General features: G+C 39.0%; 2 protein-coding genes across 5 annotated transcripts; one reads left to right on the top strand and one right to left on the bottom strand.

The window, feature by feature from the left end:
* Positions 1–9,941, bottom strand: lins1 (lines homolog 1). Of its 2 annotated transcripts, XM_079469982.1 has the most exons (10): positions 9,782–9,932; positions 9,655–9,705; positions 8,936–9,224; positions 8,688–8,777; positions 8,469–8,601; positions 6,425–6,979; positions 6,112–6,289; positions 5,170–5,256; positions 3,548–4,866; positions 8–104 (listed from the first exon to the last, which is right to left on the bottom strand). In XM_079469982.1, the coding sequence occupies exons 2-9, from the start codon at positions 9,687–9,689 to the stop codon at positions 4,257–4,259; spliced, it is 1,977 nt and encodes a 658-aa protein (XP_079326108.1). In that variant the 5' UTR covers positions 9,690–9,705; positions 9,782–9,932; the 3' UTR covers positions 8–104; positions 3,548–4,256. The 2 variants fall into 2 exon arrangements, with proteins under 2 accessions (XP_079326109.1, XP_079326108.1); XM_079469983.1 differs by lacking the exon at positions 5,170–5,256 and having other exon boundaries at positions 1–104; positions 9,782–9,941.
* Positions 9,942–9,980: 39 nt separating this feature from the next.
* Positions 9,981–17,427, top strand: asb7 (ankyrin repeat and SOCS box containing 7). Of its 3 annotated transcripts, none has more exons than XM_079464924.1 (5): positions 9,981–10,069; positions 10,829–10,898; positions 11,171–11,424; positions 11,997–12,602; positions 15,549–17,427. In XM_079464924.1, exons 2-5 carry the CDS (start codon positions 10,852–10,854, stop codon positions 15,686–15,688), a joined length of 1,047 nt encoding a protein of 348 aa, XP_079321050.1. In that variant the 5' UTR covers positions 9,981–10,069; positions 10,829–10,851; the 3' UTR covers positions 15,689–17,427. The 3 variants fall into 3 exon arrangements, with proteins under 3 accessions (XP_079321050.1, XP_079321052.1, XP_079321051.1); XM_079464926.1 differs by having other exon boundaries at positions 9,993–10,069; positions 10,829–10,951; XM_079464925.1 differs by having other exon boundaries at positions 10,027–10,492.
* The last annotated feature ends 222 nt before the right edge of the window (positions 17,428–17,649 follow it).

Raw genomic sequence — 17,649 nt, 5'->3', positions numbered from 1 at the left:
CCTGTTTGACTTGTTTTATACAATTCTTAAATCAAGTTACATTTCCTTAAGGAAAGTCACTTAAAGGCATAGTTCATCCAAAAATGAAAATACTGTCATGTTATGTTTATTGTTTATTGTAAAAAGGATCCCCATTAGCTGTCACCAAAGTGAACAAGCTAGTCTTCCTGGGGTCCACAACAAAAAAAGAAATCACATAACAATGTTAATGTACAACAGTATAACATTATAATATTATAGACATCATTACCACATCATCATAAATTAGTCTGAATAATTTAGTAATATTACAAAATATGTCCTTATTCACAATTTAAATAGTACATTCTTAGATGGTACCTAAAAGAGTCTTTGCCATTCATTTTACGTATATTCAATGGGCAGTTATTCCAATGACTGATGGCACGAACAGTTCTCTTTAAAGCATTGGATTTTGGCCGTGGTAACATCACCAGGCCATCATCCGCAGACCTAGTCACATGAGAATGTAACTGATCACACCTAACAATTTGGTTATCTAAAAAAACTGGTTCGGAAGAATAGACAATATTTCTAAAAAACTTAGTTGTATTAAAAACAAGCCTTTTCTCCACCATTAACCATGAGAGCTGACAGTGCATACTTATAATGTTTGTTCTAATCGGACAATGTAATACTAACCTGGCAGCTCTATTTTGGGTTGTTTGTAATTTTCTTAGTTGACCTTTAGATATAGATGACCACACAGGGGCACAATAATCTAAATGACATAAAATTAAAGATTTAGCCACCTGCTCCACAATGTGTGTAGGGACATAACTAAGACATTTCCTCACCATAGAGATTCCACTACCCATCTTCTTCACTATGATATCAATATGTTCTACCCATGACAGCTCACTATCCACTATTGTGCCGAGTAATTTTACTTTATCTACCTGTTCTATAGGTTCCCCAGACAAATTCAAACTCATCTTTGGTGTAAATGACAATTTATGACTCGATCCCAAGATAATTGATTTGGTTTTTGAAACATTCAGCACCAACTTATTTCGTTTTATCCAATCAGAAACCATTTTTAACTCAGCTGATAAAACATAATCCAGTTCACTGACAGTTTTTGCAGCATAATACAATGTGGAATCATCAGCATACATTTGTACAGTTGCTTTACATAAAACAGATGGTAAATCATTAGTGAAGATGGCATATAAAAGAGGTCCCAGGCAGCTCCCTTGCGGGACCCCACAGTCCAAGACCTTAGAGTGAGACCAGCTGCCAGTGTAATAAACCCTTTGCGTCCTACATGTGAGATAACTCTTCATAAAATGAATGGCAGTTGGACTAAATCCATAGCATTCTAGTTTACTAATGAGTAGATTGTGATCTATGACATCAAATGCCGCACTAAAATCAAGTAATACAGCACCAGTGATTTTTAAATTATCCATTTCCTTGAGCCAGTCATCTGTCATTACTGTAAGGGCAGAACAAGTTGAATGGTTATGTCTATAAGCATGTTGGAAATCTGTGTTCAAACCATTACATTCAAAGTATTCCTTTACTTGTGAGTGAACTATTCTCTCCATCAGCTTACTAAGAACTGGGAGAATAGTAATAGGTCTACTGTTCTTCCCAGTAAGTGCTAGCCTGCCATCTTTAGGTATGGGAATAATTTTACCTTCTTTCCAAATAGTGGGAAAAACACCTTTCATTAAGCATGCATTTAATATTTGACATAATGGACCGCAAACATAGTCAGCTGCCAGGCTAAGTACTTTACTGTCCATCAGGTCAGTACCTACTGAGCTGTGGTCGGGCAGAGACTTCAACAACTTTCTAACTTCCGGCTCCTCTACACTATTAAACTGGAAAGTGCAACTCTTATCTAACATCACATGATTTTTTATGAGCTTTAGGTAATTCGAATCAGTATTGTCCATATTCTGCCTTAGTGCATGGACCCTATTTATATAAAAATCATTAAAATAATTCGCTATATCAGATGGTTTGGTCAAAAACTTGCCTTCTGACTCCACAAAGGAAGCCCCTCCAGATGTTTGCCTCCCCATTATTTCATTAAGGGTTTTCCAGAGCTCTTTACCATCTTGCTTTACAGCATTTATTCTCTTCATATAATATTCTTTTTTCATCGATCTATTCAGTTTAGTAACCTGGTTTCTCAGTTGACAGTACATGAATCTGTCCTCCACCAATCCAGTCTTTACTAATATAGATTTGGCTTTGTCTCTTTCCTTCATGAGGCTCATTATACTTTCATTCAGCCATGGGGCTGTTCTCCCTTTTACAATACACTTTCTCATAGGGGCATGCCTATCAACAATCTTCATAAATCTTTCCATAAATATATTTAAGGCAGCCTCAGGCTCCTCAGCAGCATACACATCAGTCCAATCGATACCACCAACATCTGCCAAAAAACTCTCCGGAATAAATTTCTTAAACATCCTTTTATGAACTATATTGACTCTACATTTTGGAATTTTTGTTTTTCTGGTAATTGTTATGATATTATGGTCACTAAAACCCACAGATCGAGAAACTGGTTTAATGCAGGATTCAGGAACATTTGTATAAATATGATCTATGCAAGTGGCAGAAATATGTCCAGCACTATTAGTAAAGACTCTGGTTGGTTGAGAGATCATCTGAGAAAGATTACAAGCAGCAATCAATGAAACTATCTTTTGTTTCATTGGACATTGTTTCGCAAACCAGTCAATGTTCATATCCCCAAGTAAAAAATATCATTATTCACATCTGTAACTCTGTCAATTAACACACATAAATCATTCAGGTATTGCTCATCAGCCCCAGGAGGTCTATAGCAGCAACCGATTAGCACCGGCTTTAGGTGAGGAAGATGCACTTTAACCCATAACATTTCTAAACCATCTGAGATAAACTCAGAGCATAGTGTTGCCGGAAAGTTCTCTCTGATATATAATGCTATGCCACCCCCATATTTATTCCTGTCCCTTCTAAAAATATTATAGCCATCAATGGAAACCTCAGTATCAAGAACAGTAGCATCTAGATAAGTCTCTGATACTGCCAAGATATTAATGGTGTTTTTTGTAATTAGGTTATTAAGTTCAAATACCTTATTTCTGATGCTGCAAACATTCAAATGGGCCATAACAAGACCCTTTGAAACAGAAAGGAGATGTTTATCATCAATAGGCCTACTATCCATAATTATATATATATATTTTTTTCTTTAAAATCAGTTCAGTCTATATGAGCTCAAGTTAAGGAAACCAGAGAACTAGTCTCTCGCTCCAGCTCTTGGCTCCAACTCCTGGCTGTTGGTGCTTTTCCTATCCTTATGCTTTTGGGCAGGGGGATGGACAATAAGCTTGTCATGTCGGATGTAGGCTATGTCACCTCGTTCTCTGGCAGCTTTCATGGATGGAATGAGTGCCTTACGCTTTTGCCTGACGGCTTCAGTGTAGTCCTCATTCACATAGATGTTGGTGCCTTTAAGATCCTTAGTCTTTCCCAAAACAGCCATTTTATCTTTATATCTGAGGAATTTGACCATGATGTCAAACCTGTATGAATGACTTTGTTCAGATGAACACAGAGTAAAATATTTGGAAGAATGTAAGTCATTTTCACTTCAGGGACCATAGTAGGAAGAATTAAATGGTAGTCAAAGGTGCCCTTGAACTCTAAATTCTCCAAAATATCTCATTATGTGTTCAACAGAACAAAGTAATATTTAGTTTGTCTACCATGGTAGTGAACTGAAAAGCCAAACATTCTTCCAAATATATTTCTCTGTGTTCCTTGGAACAAATACAGGTTTGAAACAACCTGAGGGCGAGTAAATGATGACACATTTTGTGTAAAGTATTTAGTCTTGTTTTGCGAGAGAAAATAGGAATTAAAAACATAGAAGAAAAATCTACTTGATTTGCGCCCTGACATAACAAAAAGAAAAGAAGACCTGCTAGAGTCTAGCAGCTAGACTGAAATGTTTAGTCTGAGGTCAATGATGGGTTATCACTCCTTTCCTCCACAAATGTTTTGCATAGTCAATGTTTTCAGAAATGCACTAAACAATGTGAAACATTTGAACAGCTTTTGAAGACGTGAAGGCAAGCATTCACACTGACCATCAACCCTGAAGCAAAACACCTTCCATGATCGTTGAAAAGATAATCAAAGATCAGATTGTTTAATGGCAACAACATTAACTTATGGGGTAGCGGACGTTTGGATCTGTTCATGTTTGGGTACACCAGTCTAATCTAACCTACCAGGCTCTTCTTGACTTCGACATTGTTTAAGAGTTTTAAAAGCGAGGCAGGGTTGTATGGAAACAAACCCCTGTTGTGCAGTCGAGTTATTGCCATCTTCAGCTCCTCAAGACACACAAGAACTTTATCAAACGGACATTCAGACACATCTGTGCTTTCCACTTCCGTCCTACCCAAATCTCCGTGGCTATTCCTGACGTTTCTGTTGGTGTGATGGTCAGAACCGCTCGCTTCCTCCTCAGATTCATCCGAACTGCCGTAATCGACCAATTGTAGAACTGGGCAAGCTGTGACATCACTTCCTGTTGAGGAGGCAGTCATGTCCGTCTGAGCTGATTCAAGTGTTTGGGACGTATCCGAGCAGAGAGTTGCTCCTGTTCTAGCGTTCCCATCTTCAATGTGATGACAAGACGTACAAAACCCCGTCCAGTCGTCACGGAGGAGCTTCAGGTAGCGGACGCAGTACTCCAGAAAACAGGTTTCCGTGGAGATGAGGAAGTCCAGCAGCACGGTGCGGTCGAAGGAGATGGAGTGGAGAAAGAGGATGAAATGACAGTGGGGGTTACAGCCCCAAAGGCAAACAGGAACCGAGGAACTCAGACTGTGAAGGACAATCACACGGAGCGTTAACTTAACATCGCTGACATGTTTCAGATGCTATAAAACATCAATGCAGGAAAATCAGGGTGTGGTAAATGACACCGCGCCTTCAGGCAGATTCTCTAGATGACGTAAAATTATAAAATGGTTAAACTTCTAAAGAACTTTGTTACGTTTAAAAACAAGCAGAGTCATTTACCTGCTCAAACCTGTCTGCTGTGTTTTTAAGACATAAAAATGCAATTTGTGTGAAAATTACAAAAAAAGTTATTGAGCAAGTTTATATTCACAAAATGAAACTTACAAGACTGCTTTATCATTTCGGCTTTCGCTTATGATTTTTGATGTTAAGTCATCTGCAATTTTATATTTCAACGGAGACGGCGATACACTGTAAAAAACAAACTTCAGTTAAACAGCTTCATTCATTTTTTTAGTTCAATCTAATTAGCTTTAAGAGTCAATTAAACTATTCAATTCTATTATTATTACATTAAATTTAATTATTGTTTTTAATTATATTGAATTGACTTTAAAATATCTAGTTGTATTTTACATTACTATGGAACTTTAAGTCAGTTCAGTATAAATAAGTTCAATTAACTCATAACATTGAGGCAGCTGAACCATTTACAGAAACAACTGAAACATTTCAAAGTAGTTTATAAACTTGTGTCAAATTTCCATCACATCAACTATCCATCACTATATATACATATGGATCCAAAAATGTTCTTACATGTCTTGTTTTCAGTAAATAAGCTCGAAATGTACACGGTTTAGGTTCTAAAGACAAAAAAATCAAAAGAGCACTTTAAAATGATTACTGACTATTTATAGTAGTGTTTAGGTAAAATGACGATTTTTGTTTCATTTTGTGAACTAACAATATTTCTTCCAAATTTATAATAAAAGTATTGTTTCAATTTGCATTTATTTGCAGACTATGAAAACTGGAGAAATTTACAGAAAAGATGATCCAGACCTCAAATACTGCAGAGAAATCAAGTTCAGGTTCAAGATTCAGATTGTACAAGTTCAACAAACACTGGACTGGAATGACCAAAGACATCTACATATGATATCAAATAAAAGTGTGGAATGGTCTCTTTATTTTTCTACGGCTACATATTGTGTGTTCGACTGAAGACGGAATGACACAAACAACTTTTATTTTTGTATAGTTTTCAAAATGCTGTGTAGTGTCTTTAGGTTTCTGGACAGCTAGAAATAATAAATGACAAACCGTTTTTGATGTAAGTACAGGAGAAGCAGCGCTTTGGAGGATTCGATCATATCATCATCCTGTTCAGCAAACACAGAAGTCACCCATGAGCAGCTGTGAGCGTCCGGTGACCTCAGAGTCCCGTGACTCCGCAGGAACGACATCAGCTCTGATAAATACAGCTGAACATCGACGTTCCCTAAAGACGGAGAGAAAGAAGTTGGTTATCACATCATAGATGTGCCTTGACCCAATCTATCTTTCCTTTAACCGGGGGATTTTTCAGGGAGCGATCCTTTTAACTATGACAAAACGTCAACAGTAAGAGCGTTACCTCTCTCGCCAGGGGACTGAATGTTTATTTCTAGCGACCTCAGCAGAATCAAGCTCAAAGCTCTGAGCATCACGCCATCTTTCTGCGCTCCACCGACACCCACGTCACAGTTCCCACCAAAGAAACTGGGCTGATCCTTCACAGGGACGTCCTGAAGCCAACCGGCCTTCACCTCCCGTAACACAACATCCGCCACAACCCGCACATCTTCATTCACCCCTTCATCCTCGCGTGACGCAGACCGCACATCACCCAACACCCAGTCCTCTCCGGCTCGCCGCAGAAGAGTTCTCTTCAGAAGAAGTAACGCTCGCTTCTTTACGAAATACTCCACATCACCCCTCACGACATCGAGGAGCGCCCGAGACTCCACCAACCTCCACGAACAGACCCGGGCGGCGCTCAGGACTTCAAGGAGGTCAAAGAAAGCGCACATGGTTCGGTTAAGCTCCGTCATTTTTGTTTTGTGAGGTTTCATTGAGTCTTGAGAGAGGAGGCTGGTGTATAAGCAAGAGAGAGACGCATCTAACTCGGCGAGAAGCTTCATCAAAACACCTGTGTGACAAAAAAACACTGAATGTTGTTTATTCACAAGCAGCTGTGTGTGAATGAGCAGCAGGAGTTTACTACACACACGTCATTATAATAACAGTTATTATTGAATAAACCATCTGCGCAGCTACAACAAACTGTTTTCATGTCAGCTATAGAGATTGAAAAATGACATTTCTGTCATCGTTTACTCACCCGCATGTTGTTTCAGGTCTGTCTCAACTTCACAAAAGACGTCAAGGTGGAACCAAACACTTCAGGGGCACCATTGACTTCCATATAGGAAACAAAACCACTACGGTAGTCAATGGTGACTCAGAGTGCTTTGGTTTCCTACATTATTCTAAATATCTTCTTTTGTGTTCAACAGAACAAAGAAGACTTGAAACAACATGCGGGTGAGAAAAAGATGACAGTAGGTTTATTTTAGGACGAACTCCTTTCTTCAGTTTCCTTTTACGTGAACATAGGGCTGGACGATATGGCCAATATTTACATTGAAATATATTTCTTCATTTCGGTCGATACGATATAATTCCGATAACGATATGAACAATATTACAAAAGGCAAAATGTAAGATATGAGCTGAGAGAGCCCTCTGATATGAACACTATAATGCTGATCAAAATCATTCTAGATGCCAGCGGTGTGCAAAGCTGCAAATGATAAGAATGTAATCTTACCCTGTGTAGCAAACATTAGAATCATGTAACCATTAAAAAAAGAGAGAATAACTTCTGTTAATGTGCTTCAAAGCATAATTCCATAACTTCAAGAAACAAATGTATAGTATAATGCAATGTGAGTGGGTTTGGATAAAAGCGTCTGCCAAAATGAACACATTTAACATTCAAAATGAGCCTCCCATTACTTGACACTGTTTTCTTGAAAGCTTTTGAAATATTCATCTAAATTAATAATTTGTATTTATAAACGTCACTGATTTTATGTATTTTCTTTCCTGTATTTCTTTTTTGTCGAAACTTTATACAAGATTTGCGACGCTCTCCTGCAAGTTGACATTAAGAACCATTGAAATTTGTTTTAGTGTCTTTCATACAGTATGCTTCTGTTTCTAAGCTATAAAAAACTGCTAAAAATGTCCATTCTGTCCCCGAAATTGACATCGAGTGTGTTTATTTTCTGACAAAACTTGTATTTAAGACGACATGAGAGGATCCATCATGGCTGTCGCATACATAACAACATTTAATCCTCAAGTCAAGACTTTCTTCACAAACACCACATTTATGCGGCAGTGGCCACTGGACGAGAAGCACAGGACAGTGCCGGACGTGTACCCTATGCATGCGGGTGCTTCATCAAGTTCCAAGTTTACTACCTACGCAGGACGGGTCACATTTAACTTTATTTTTATTCTGTTTGAGTTCAGAGGTGTGGCTCTTAATCTTTAATCAATGAATAGGTCAGCTGGAGGCTGCACGTACACAGACCCACGCTGACATGGATTTCTGTGTGTAAGTACCGTACCGTTGTTCTTTCCTCTCAGCAGTCTTTTAATAACAGCGGTGACGGACCACAGACATGAATCCAGTTCATGACCGGGATCTGATCGGTGAAACACGTCGGCACATGTGTGTCTCCAAAGTGAGCTGATGCTTCCCTACAACCAACAATGACAAACACTTTAAATGACACGAAAATAGTGAATGGGTTTTTCATTGTTTTATCATGAGTTTGCATACTTACAGTCATGCAGACGTCACTGATCACATAGGCTGACATACACTTGGCAGATAAATGTGACACCAGTTGGTCCTGACAGTCGAGGAGGGAGATCTACACAATTTTATCCAAAATTTAAATAAAAATGAAAATGACTCTGTATATGTGAAATAGTTTGTATGTAAAAGCCAAACCTCTTAAAGCAAAATACACTTGTTTTGTGTTGTGACAGGCTTTTAAGAATAACCCGTAAAACAAGACGTGTAACATACCAGCTTTTCCATTAGATTCATTTCACCCAGACTTCCCACAACAGCTTCATAGTACATGCTGACATCTTGTGGCAGACTCTGTGATGACAGTCTGGCAGTGATTCTTTCAGAAAGAGTCAGACACAAGCAGATCCGGTCTGTATCTGTGCCAGATCCGGCTGTTTGAGGACTAAGACGAGATGAAATGCCGCTGGCGAGGTCTTCACTGCTCACACTGGGAGAAGCTCCTGCATTCACCAGACTGAACAGGGTTTGAAAATCCAAACCTGAAGCATCCATGATGTGAGATCTGCATCCAGAAGACAGACGATGTGAGGCGTTGGGTGTAAAGGATGGGAATGGCCTACTGTACTGTATATACTGACAACAATTCTGTATGAACAATAATGCTTCGGTCTCCTTTAGAAATGTTCAACATTGTGTCAAGATCCATATGAAAATACAGTTTGCTATATTCATTTTAACAGGATAACATTTAAAAATGATAAAGGTGTGTAAACAGGAAGGAGCGTTCATTATTAATTCCATCATAGTCTGAAAGGACGTATGCAAATGAATCAAACGTAATTGTAATTAAAGTGCTTAAGTCAAGAGAGATCCCTTGGTCTACTTGATCAAGGGAAACTAGTTTTATTATACTGCATTGTTAATGAATAATGCAATTACATTTAAGACACACACACACAATGTTATTGACAAATAATCACTTAATAACTTACCCAACACTGTTCATGGTCAAATAAAATAACTGCATATTAATCCACGACACTCTGTAAATGCAAAGTCCACAAGAAAAGGAAAAATGCACAAATAATGTGTCAAATACAAAAGAAGGTTTACACATACAAACTAGATACTGACGTCCAATGACAGCCAACGCGGAGTTAAATCAGAGTTAAGAGATCTTAAAGACAACACTTGTGTGTTTAAATGTCATATCTACAGAGAGAAACGCGCTTTACAACCCGCACGTTGCACTATTTGCCGTCAACCAGCCAGCGCCGTCGCAAAACGACGTAACACGTCAGGTATTTTCCTGCAGCGTGACGCGTTTGACAGCTGAAATCCGATTGGCCGCTGCTGTTTGAAGCCTGGAGATGATGTTCATGGCCACCTAACTGTGTTTTTAAATATGTATGTATACTACATGTTTATATGTCGCTCTGCCCGAGGCGTTGGGGTCGTTGTACGCGTATTTATATTGACGTGCATTCGTTAATTTCACGTTAAGAGAGTTTGAGTAACTTTAAACGCAGTGATGAAATAACCGCTGGCTAAATGCTAACTATGCTAATGCAGTTCCAGTGCATGCCAATGGCAGAACTGAGCGATTTCTGCATCACTTTTGTCAGACGTGTTCAACATATCGCGATGTAAATATCGGTGTTAACGGCATAAAGTCGTGTTGCTTTTGAAAAGTGAAGATTTACGAGTTGAATTCAAGCTCAGTTTGGCTGCTTTAGCACAGCAGCTAACAGCTTCATTGTTCTCTGTCCAGCAGCCACAAACATGTTTGTTTTACCAACGGTTGTTTATTTTAACACACCGGATGTTTAGGTGAATAGAGCCGTTGTTATTGATCAATGTGTGTGTGTGTGTGTGTGTGTGTGTGCAGACGGTTGTTTATTCAGAGGCTAAGAGACAATAACATTGTAAATGTGTACTAACTACCGTCTTCTGTCATCTAATGCTACACATTTATGACTATACACAAGGATTTGTATTCATACACTATATATATATATACATATATGCAAATTGCATCATGTGCATTGAAAAAGAATGACAGTATAAAGTCTCTGACATAGACTGCTGTAAACATATAAATAACGTTTAACTTTGTTTACATGTTGTGAAAACATCAACACTCTCTTATTTTCTCTCTTCCTCTAGGATGGAGTTGGATGTGAATATTGATGCAGAACACAAGGACTGGTTCAGATCTACGAGACGTTAATGAACGGTATTGACACGGCAGAAGTTGCTTGGTTTTTGATGCTCAAACAAAGAAAGCCGGTATTTCAAAAGCACTACTGAGATTATGCTTTTTATAGGACTCATCTTACCAATAATTGACTCTTTAATGTACGTCCCATTGTCATTTTCTGTTATATCGTGTTATGTGTAGTAGTCTTAATCTCTTATGGATGTTTTTACCTTGATATTAAATAATAATATGTCAAATAAGTTTTATGATTAAGTATTCCGTAATGTCCGAAATGTGTTTGACCGCAGGGACATCGGCGCGTCTGACTCTCGTACTGCGAGATGTGACAGGATGCTGAACCATCACTGCAGAAGGAACCCGGAGTTACAGGAGGAGCTGCAGATCCAGGCAGCGGTGGCGGCCGGCGATGTCTACACCGTCCGCAAGATGCTGGAGGAGGGCTACTCGCCCAAGATCAGAGACGCCAACGGCTGGACGCTGCTGCACTTTTCCGCAGCCAAGGGCAAGGAGCGATGCGTGCGAGTTTTCCTCGAACACGGAGGTAAAATAGGGGTTTGCCTATTTAGAACCATGAAAGTGGTTGAATATAAAGTGGTGTTTGGTAAGAAAGTGTACAAATTATAACTCGCTGTCAGCCTAGATTGCATTGTGCCATTTAAGACAGCTTCTAATGGTAAAAAAATCAACAAAAAAGAAGATATTTTAAAGAATGTTGATGATCAATTAACAATGAAGCCCATTGACTGCCATTGTATGAGCCACATTTCTCGAAATATCTTCTTTTGTGTTCCACTGACGTAAGTTTTACAACAGGTTTACAACGACATGAGGGGAATAAATGATGACAGAATCAGATTTTTACGGTGTAAGAATGGATGCTGGACCTCAGAGGGCGCTATAAAACTAGGCTATTTCAGAACATACACCTGATAATGGAATGATCCTCAGTCATGTGTTTTCTTATGCTTTTTCTGAAACTGTCACAACCTTCCTTAATGGTTCCTTCTGTCTCTTGCATGTATAACGATATGTGAAAAAGATCATGATGTTAGGCTACAATTATCATCACTGTCTATTTGATATTCTGGGGCTTTCTCTCTGTCATGACCACAGCCGATCCCACAGTGAAGGATTTCATCGGAGGCTTCACTGCTCTACATTACGCCGCCATGCACGGCCGCGCCCGCATCGCCCGCCTCATGCTGGAGTCAGAGTATCGCAGCGACATCATCAATGCCAAGAGCAATGACGGCTGGACCCCTTTACACGTGGCAGCCCACTACGGCCGCGACTCCTTTGTCCGTCTCCTCCTGGAGTTCAAAGCCGAGGTAGACCCGCTCAGCGACAAAGGCACCACGCCGCTTCAGCTAGCCATCATCCGTGAGCGTTCCAGCTGTGTGCGCATTCTGCTCGATCACAACGCCAACATAGACATTCAGAACGGCTTCCTTTTGCGTTACGCCGTCATTAAGGGCAACCATTCGTACTGTCGCATGTTCCTGCAGAGGGGAGCAGACACCAACCTGGGCCGACTGGAGGACGGACAGACACCCCTGCACCTGTCGGCCCTCAGAGACGACGTGCTGTGCGCTACGATGCTGTACTCGTACGGTGCCGACACCAACACCAGGAACTACGAGGGCCAGACCCCTGCGGCCGTTTCTGTGAGCATGTCTGGGATCAGTCGACCCTGTCTGGACTTCCTACAGGAGGTCACGAGTAAGTGAGCTCTGTGTTTGATGTTGATATTCTGTGGCTCTCAAATCCTTCAGTGCCAAGGACTGTCCACATTTTCATGTGCGTTTGAGCTAATGGGTTTGGAACTAAATTGTCTAGAAAAAAATGTCCTTGATTCGTTGGCTCTTTCAAAGGTCTGTGGATTCATTTTACTGTCGTTTTGTATGTTTTTGAGAACATACCTTTTTACATTTGTAATTGTTGTTCTACAGAAAGGCAGTGGTCAGGCAGAAATCTTGCCCAGTGTGGTTGGCAATGCCAAAAAGTTGGTCAAGGTTATAAAGCTCGCTTTAAATGAATAACCTCTGTCAAATATCACCACCGGGGGCGCTGTGATCAAACAAATCTGATCATTCTTGAAGTTTGCCATATTCCCATTTGCAACTATATTTTATTTCCTTAAACTTTACACTTTCTTCGTAATTTATTTATTCAATATTTTATTTCAATGAATCTGTAAAAACGCTAGAACTTTCAAATGCATGACAGTATAGCGTTCTACAACTTTTCAATCATTTTATGATTCAGCAACAATGATTGATTCATTTTTAGTTTTAACACTGCAAAAAAATAACATTCTTACTTAACATTTCTGTCTTGTTTTCTAGTAAAAATATCGCAAACTTCTTAAATCAAGGTACATTTTCTTGACAAGGAAAGTGACCAAATATATTTCATCTTGTTTTTAACATAAATTTCCCTGATTCTTATATTTTCTTTCATAAAACAAGGAAATAAATCTGCCAATGGAGCAAGAAAAAGAAACATTGATTTAGTTTTACTGCTTTAAGTACTTAATTCAAGTATTGGAATTACCAAAACATTTATATTTGCGTTGATATTTCATTACATTTATTATTTCCTTAATGAAGAAGGTGGCTAACATTAACAACTGAGACTCTCTCTGACACCTCTCAAACCAACACCATTGTGACGTTCCCTTTAGCCAACAATCGAGCGTCTGAGCAAAGTGAGCCGTGTTACCCGAAGCACTAATGATCAAATACACAACAATGGCCGCATTCCTACGCTTCATCTTTGATATCAGCATATCAAAGCCGCTGTCATCCCATTCAGAGCCCGATCCGGTTTCACCTGGATTATTTCTGAAAGACACTTCAGCGGCTGTATTTATATGTCCAGGGCTTGACGTTAAGCATGTCATGGGGTTGTCCTCCGGATAAGTCTACAAAAATGACTTGTCCAAAGATAAAATATATATTTCATTAATATAATATAATCAATATAATTGTTTTTGGATTTAGATTGGTCAAGTTTGCTTCTAAGCAGTTTAACTAGTGTCCACTTTGGCCGCCTGAATTTGGTTATAGGCCTAGTCTCAGTAACTGCTATAAAACAAAGCAAGCAGTAATTATTCTTAGCGTTAAGGCTGTAAATTCACTTTTTTTTTGCACTAAGCACTGATGTTAGGGAGCGTTAAAGCTTGGTAGCACAGACCAAACAGTAGTAGCACAAGTATAAATCGTCTGTTGTCATCATTAAAAAAACAATATGGATGTGCAGTTCATCATGAATAGGCAGGTAACAGACAAAATACATTAATGTTACATACAGATGGAGAATTAAGGGCCATATCATTTTTAGATTACCTACATTAGTTTTTCCCTTTTTTACCACACAATAGTGGTATTTAGTATACCGTAGTGTTTATTACCATAGTAAACTGCAGTACAATTCTTAGATACTATAGTGTTTTTGAACTTCACTATAGAATACAGTCTTGATCAATTTACTACAAGATCACTTAAATTTTCAATAGCAATTTACTAACTAGTGTTCAATATAACAGGACTTTTATTTTGACGGGTCTTCGGAAAGACGCTCGAGTTTGTGTTTGTTTGCCGATAGCTTCATTCAAACAGTAAAATATTGTGAAATATTAAATAACAGGATAACATGTCCGCATCTAGTTACATGGACTCACTGCGGTGCGCCGTTGATTATTGTCACACACAAACAAGCACAACCACGACAAACGCACTTCACACAAACAAGCAGCTCTGCATAATGCACATATTCTTATTATTCTACATATGTCGCACTGTTGTCATTTACTTATTTTCAAGTTACTTGTCCGGTCGGCATGTAAAATGATCTCTCACTTGCGCATACAAAACATTCACTTGTACCGGACAAGCGTTAATGTTGAAGTAAAGCATTGAGCAGCGCAGTGACTTGTGTTCTCAGTGCTGTCACCTGCAGTCCAGAGTTTAAGACGGCAGCATGACACAAGACAGCGGCTGCAGATGGCCATCATCAGCCCTTTGTAGTGGTTTTTCCAGCTGGCCTTGTTTGTGTGTCATATTGTGTTGGGAACTGGTAAAGCCGGCCCATTAAAACCGTTGGCTTCCTGGAACTCATTTCTCAACTTTACTCATACAGTATCTTGAGGACAGCAGGGGGACTGTAAGAATCTCAAGGTTGTTTAATGTAATGTTGGTTTATGTGCGAGCGTGGTCTTCTGATGAATGTATTTTTACTCGGTTTAGAAACGTCTTCCCTCAGTAAGTACTGGAAGTCATTGTGGGGTTAGTTATTTCTGAAATTGGAATAAATGGTTTTAACCAAAAAGAGTAATAATCTCTTCGAATGCTAGCAGTCTGCTAAAGGAAAAACATCTGCTAAACATCTTAGAGCCGTCTTCTAGACATCTATGTGCCATCTGACATGTCTCCAAGACATATTGCAGATGAGCAAACTATGTTTGCAGATGTAAATGCAGATAGACGTCTGCCAGATGTTTGTGTTCTATCAGGGAATTTGTATTGTTATTAATTACAATTTGGGCGCTTTGGATAATGTAGTGAATTTATAATCTGTAATCTAAGATTTGTTATTTGTATTTGGTAATACACATTACTTATTTGGAACACCGCCGGTATTCATCATGACCTTTTTTCTTTTCAGGGCAGCCCAGGACTTTGCAGGATATGTGCAGGATTAAGATCCGTCAGTGTATCGGCCTCCAGAGCTTAAAGTTTCTGGAAGATCTGCCCATCGCCAGGGTGATGAAGGACTACCTGAAACACAAGTTCGACAACGTTTGACGCAGGCCCGCGTGCACTGAGCGTTTCTGTAGGTTCCCGGGGAGACTATGCAAACTCTTTTTCTTTATTTCGACTCAAACCTCTGAGAGCAGGTGCACAGTTTTTGTACAGAGAGAAAGTACATATTTACTGAGTGATGACTGTGAAACGGGAGCACTGTATGGCCAGCTCGATACGTTTGTGTGCGTTTGGCTTGTGCCTGACCCTCGACGGGAGAATTTGGTGAAATGCGGAAGTGCGTTACGTACCAAATATCTTTTTTTTTATCGACATGGCCTTTGTAAGTATTGACATTTTCTATCGTCTAAATTCTCAGACAAGAAAACGGATAAATCCCTTCGTGTTCGATGTGAATAAAACATGCATGCGGTAACCGTATCCTCATTCCTGCTGTGTCTGGAGAAATTGATTTAGTTCTCGACATCATAATAGCTCTTTCAAAATGTAACAATCGTAAGGAATACTAAAAGCCTTTGGGCCTCACAGATTATAAAACCATTTCTCTTGAACGCGAGCGACCGTGAATCCGAGCCAGAGTTTTGTTCCCCAGGAAGAGATTCGGTATGAAAGGTGCTTGGCTTTGCATTCACATGTATAGGAAACGATATAGTGGTGACGAGTTTCTCTAGGTTAACATGTATACACTCATAAATCATTAACAGAGACCATGTAAATATTTGTGTCATATGTACAGCAGATATTTTTAGACTATTTAAGCCACATGCTTGTGTTCTCAAAGTGATTCTGTGTTTTTCATGTGACCTGTAAAGGGCTTCGATGTGGGAATGTTTCGACCTGTAATTATAAGAATATCAACCGCTATTCATTTCATGCTTGATTTGGCCATAATGATTTGTGTGTGCTCATGAAAGAATCTTAAATCTTTGCTTTCATTTCTTTTCTCTTTTGTAATCCACCAGTTTTAAATGCACTTACTTGTTTTGTTCTCTCGAGGTTTGTCACAGCCACGTCTGCGTAGCATTAAGTTGGCACTTGCTAAAGCAACATCTCAATCAAGGCGACGGAGCGTTTGGGGGCCTTGCTGATGTTCGTTCGTACTCGTCCACTAATAATCCTATTTTGTTACCGTGCCACTTCACACACTATCTGCCTTTACTGGCATTCGGTCTCATCGCATCATGAACAAGTGCATTAACTTATTTACGTCTCCGTGTGCGCTCTTTCTTTTCTTGTTAGTATGGATTGCTGTATGTCTGAAACGATCTCTGAGCGAGTGATTGTTACCGTAAGGTATTGAAGGTTTGGAGGACGTGTTTCGCACCCAGAAACGTCTTTAAGAATCGAAAGTCTTCCAAAACGTCAACTACTGAATGTATATAATCTGCTGTTTGCCGAGCTTCAAGTGTGCAACTGTGTGAATAAATGGATCTGGTTTGTTATATTTTGAAGCAGTCATGGTGCCGTGCTCAGCCATTTGCATTTTTATTTTCGAGAGTTTGATGATTTCATAATAAAATGTCTGATGAACATGCCACTTGCTGACTTTTTTGTAAATGTGTTGATTAGGTTTAGCTAGCATCACTTATAACTCCAGTACATTTATGGCTGTTCAACGATTAATATATTTACATAATGTTTGTATTTGTAAACGCGTCTATTCATTTTTTCTTTCATTTATAATAAAATGTTTTATATAAATATTAATTTATACAGATATTTCCCAAACATGTGCATGCATGTATGTTTATAAATACTAAATAAATATGCACAGTACACAGACATACTGCATATTTTGTAAACACAATTTCTTTTGAATGCAATTTAACAGGATTAATTGTTGAACAACTGTAGGTAAAATAAACTCCACAATCTATTATAGTTAAATGAATTTAAATTAAAATGTTATATTATAAAAGCTATAATACTGAAATGAAGTTGAAGTTGGTTAGGTGTATTTAATTCTTGTTCTAGATGATATTTCACTGTCTAGAGTGCAGATC

The sequence above is a fragment of the Barbatula barbatula genome, assembly GCF_947034865.1.
Source record: "Barbatula barbatula genome assembly, chromosome: 1".
NCBI classification, from domain to species: Eukaryota; Metazoa; Chordata; class Actinopteri; order Cypriniformes; family Nemacheilidae; genus Barbatula; species Barbatula barbatula.
Note: the sequence above shows the minus strand (reverse complement) of the source record. Positions and strands in the feature narration are given on the sequence as shown.

What these genes read in the sequence shown, in the direction of transcription:
- asb7 (XM_079464924.1), top strand. Translation starts at nt 10,852, where the DNA reads ATGCAGAACACAAGGACTGGTTCAGATCTACGAGACGTTAATGAACG. An exon ending in CTACGAGACGTTAATGAACG is followed by an intron (nt 10,899 to 11,170) that starts GTATTGACACGG and finishes GTTTGACCGCAG; the next exon opens with GGACATCGGCGCGTCTGACT. An exon ending in AGTTTTCCTCGAACACGGAG is followed by an intron (nt 11,425 to 11,996) that starts GTAAAATAGGGG and finishes TCATGACCACAG; the next exon opens with CCGATCCCACAGTGAAGGAT.
- lins1 (XM_079469982.1), bottom strand. Translation starts at nt 9,689, where the DNA reads ATGCAGTTATTTTATTTGACCATGAACAGTGTTGG. An exon ending in TGAATCTAATGGAAAAGCTG is followed by an intron (nt 8,778 to 8,935) that starts GTATGTTACACG and finishes AAAATTGTGTAG; the next exon opens with ATCTCCCTCCTCGACTGTCA. An exon ending in GCTGAGAGGAAAGAACAACG is followed by an intron (nt 6,980 to 8,468) that starts GTACGGTACTTA and finishes TTTGTCACACAG; the next exon opens with GTGTTTTGATGAAGCTTCTC.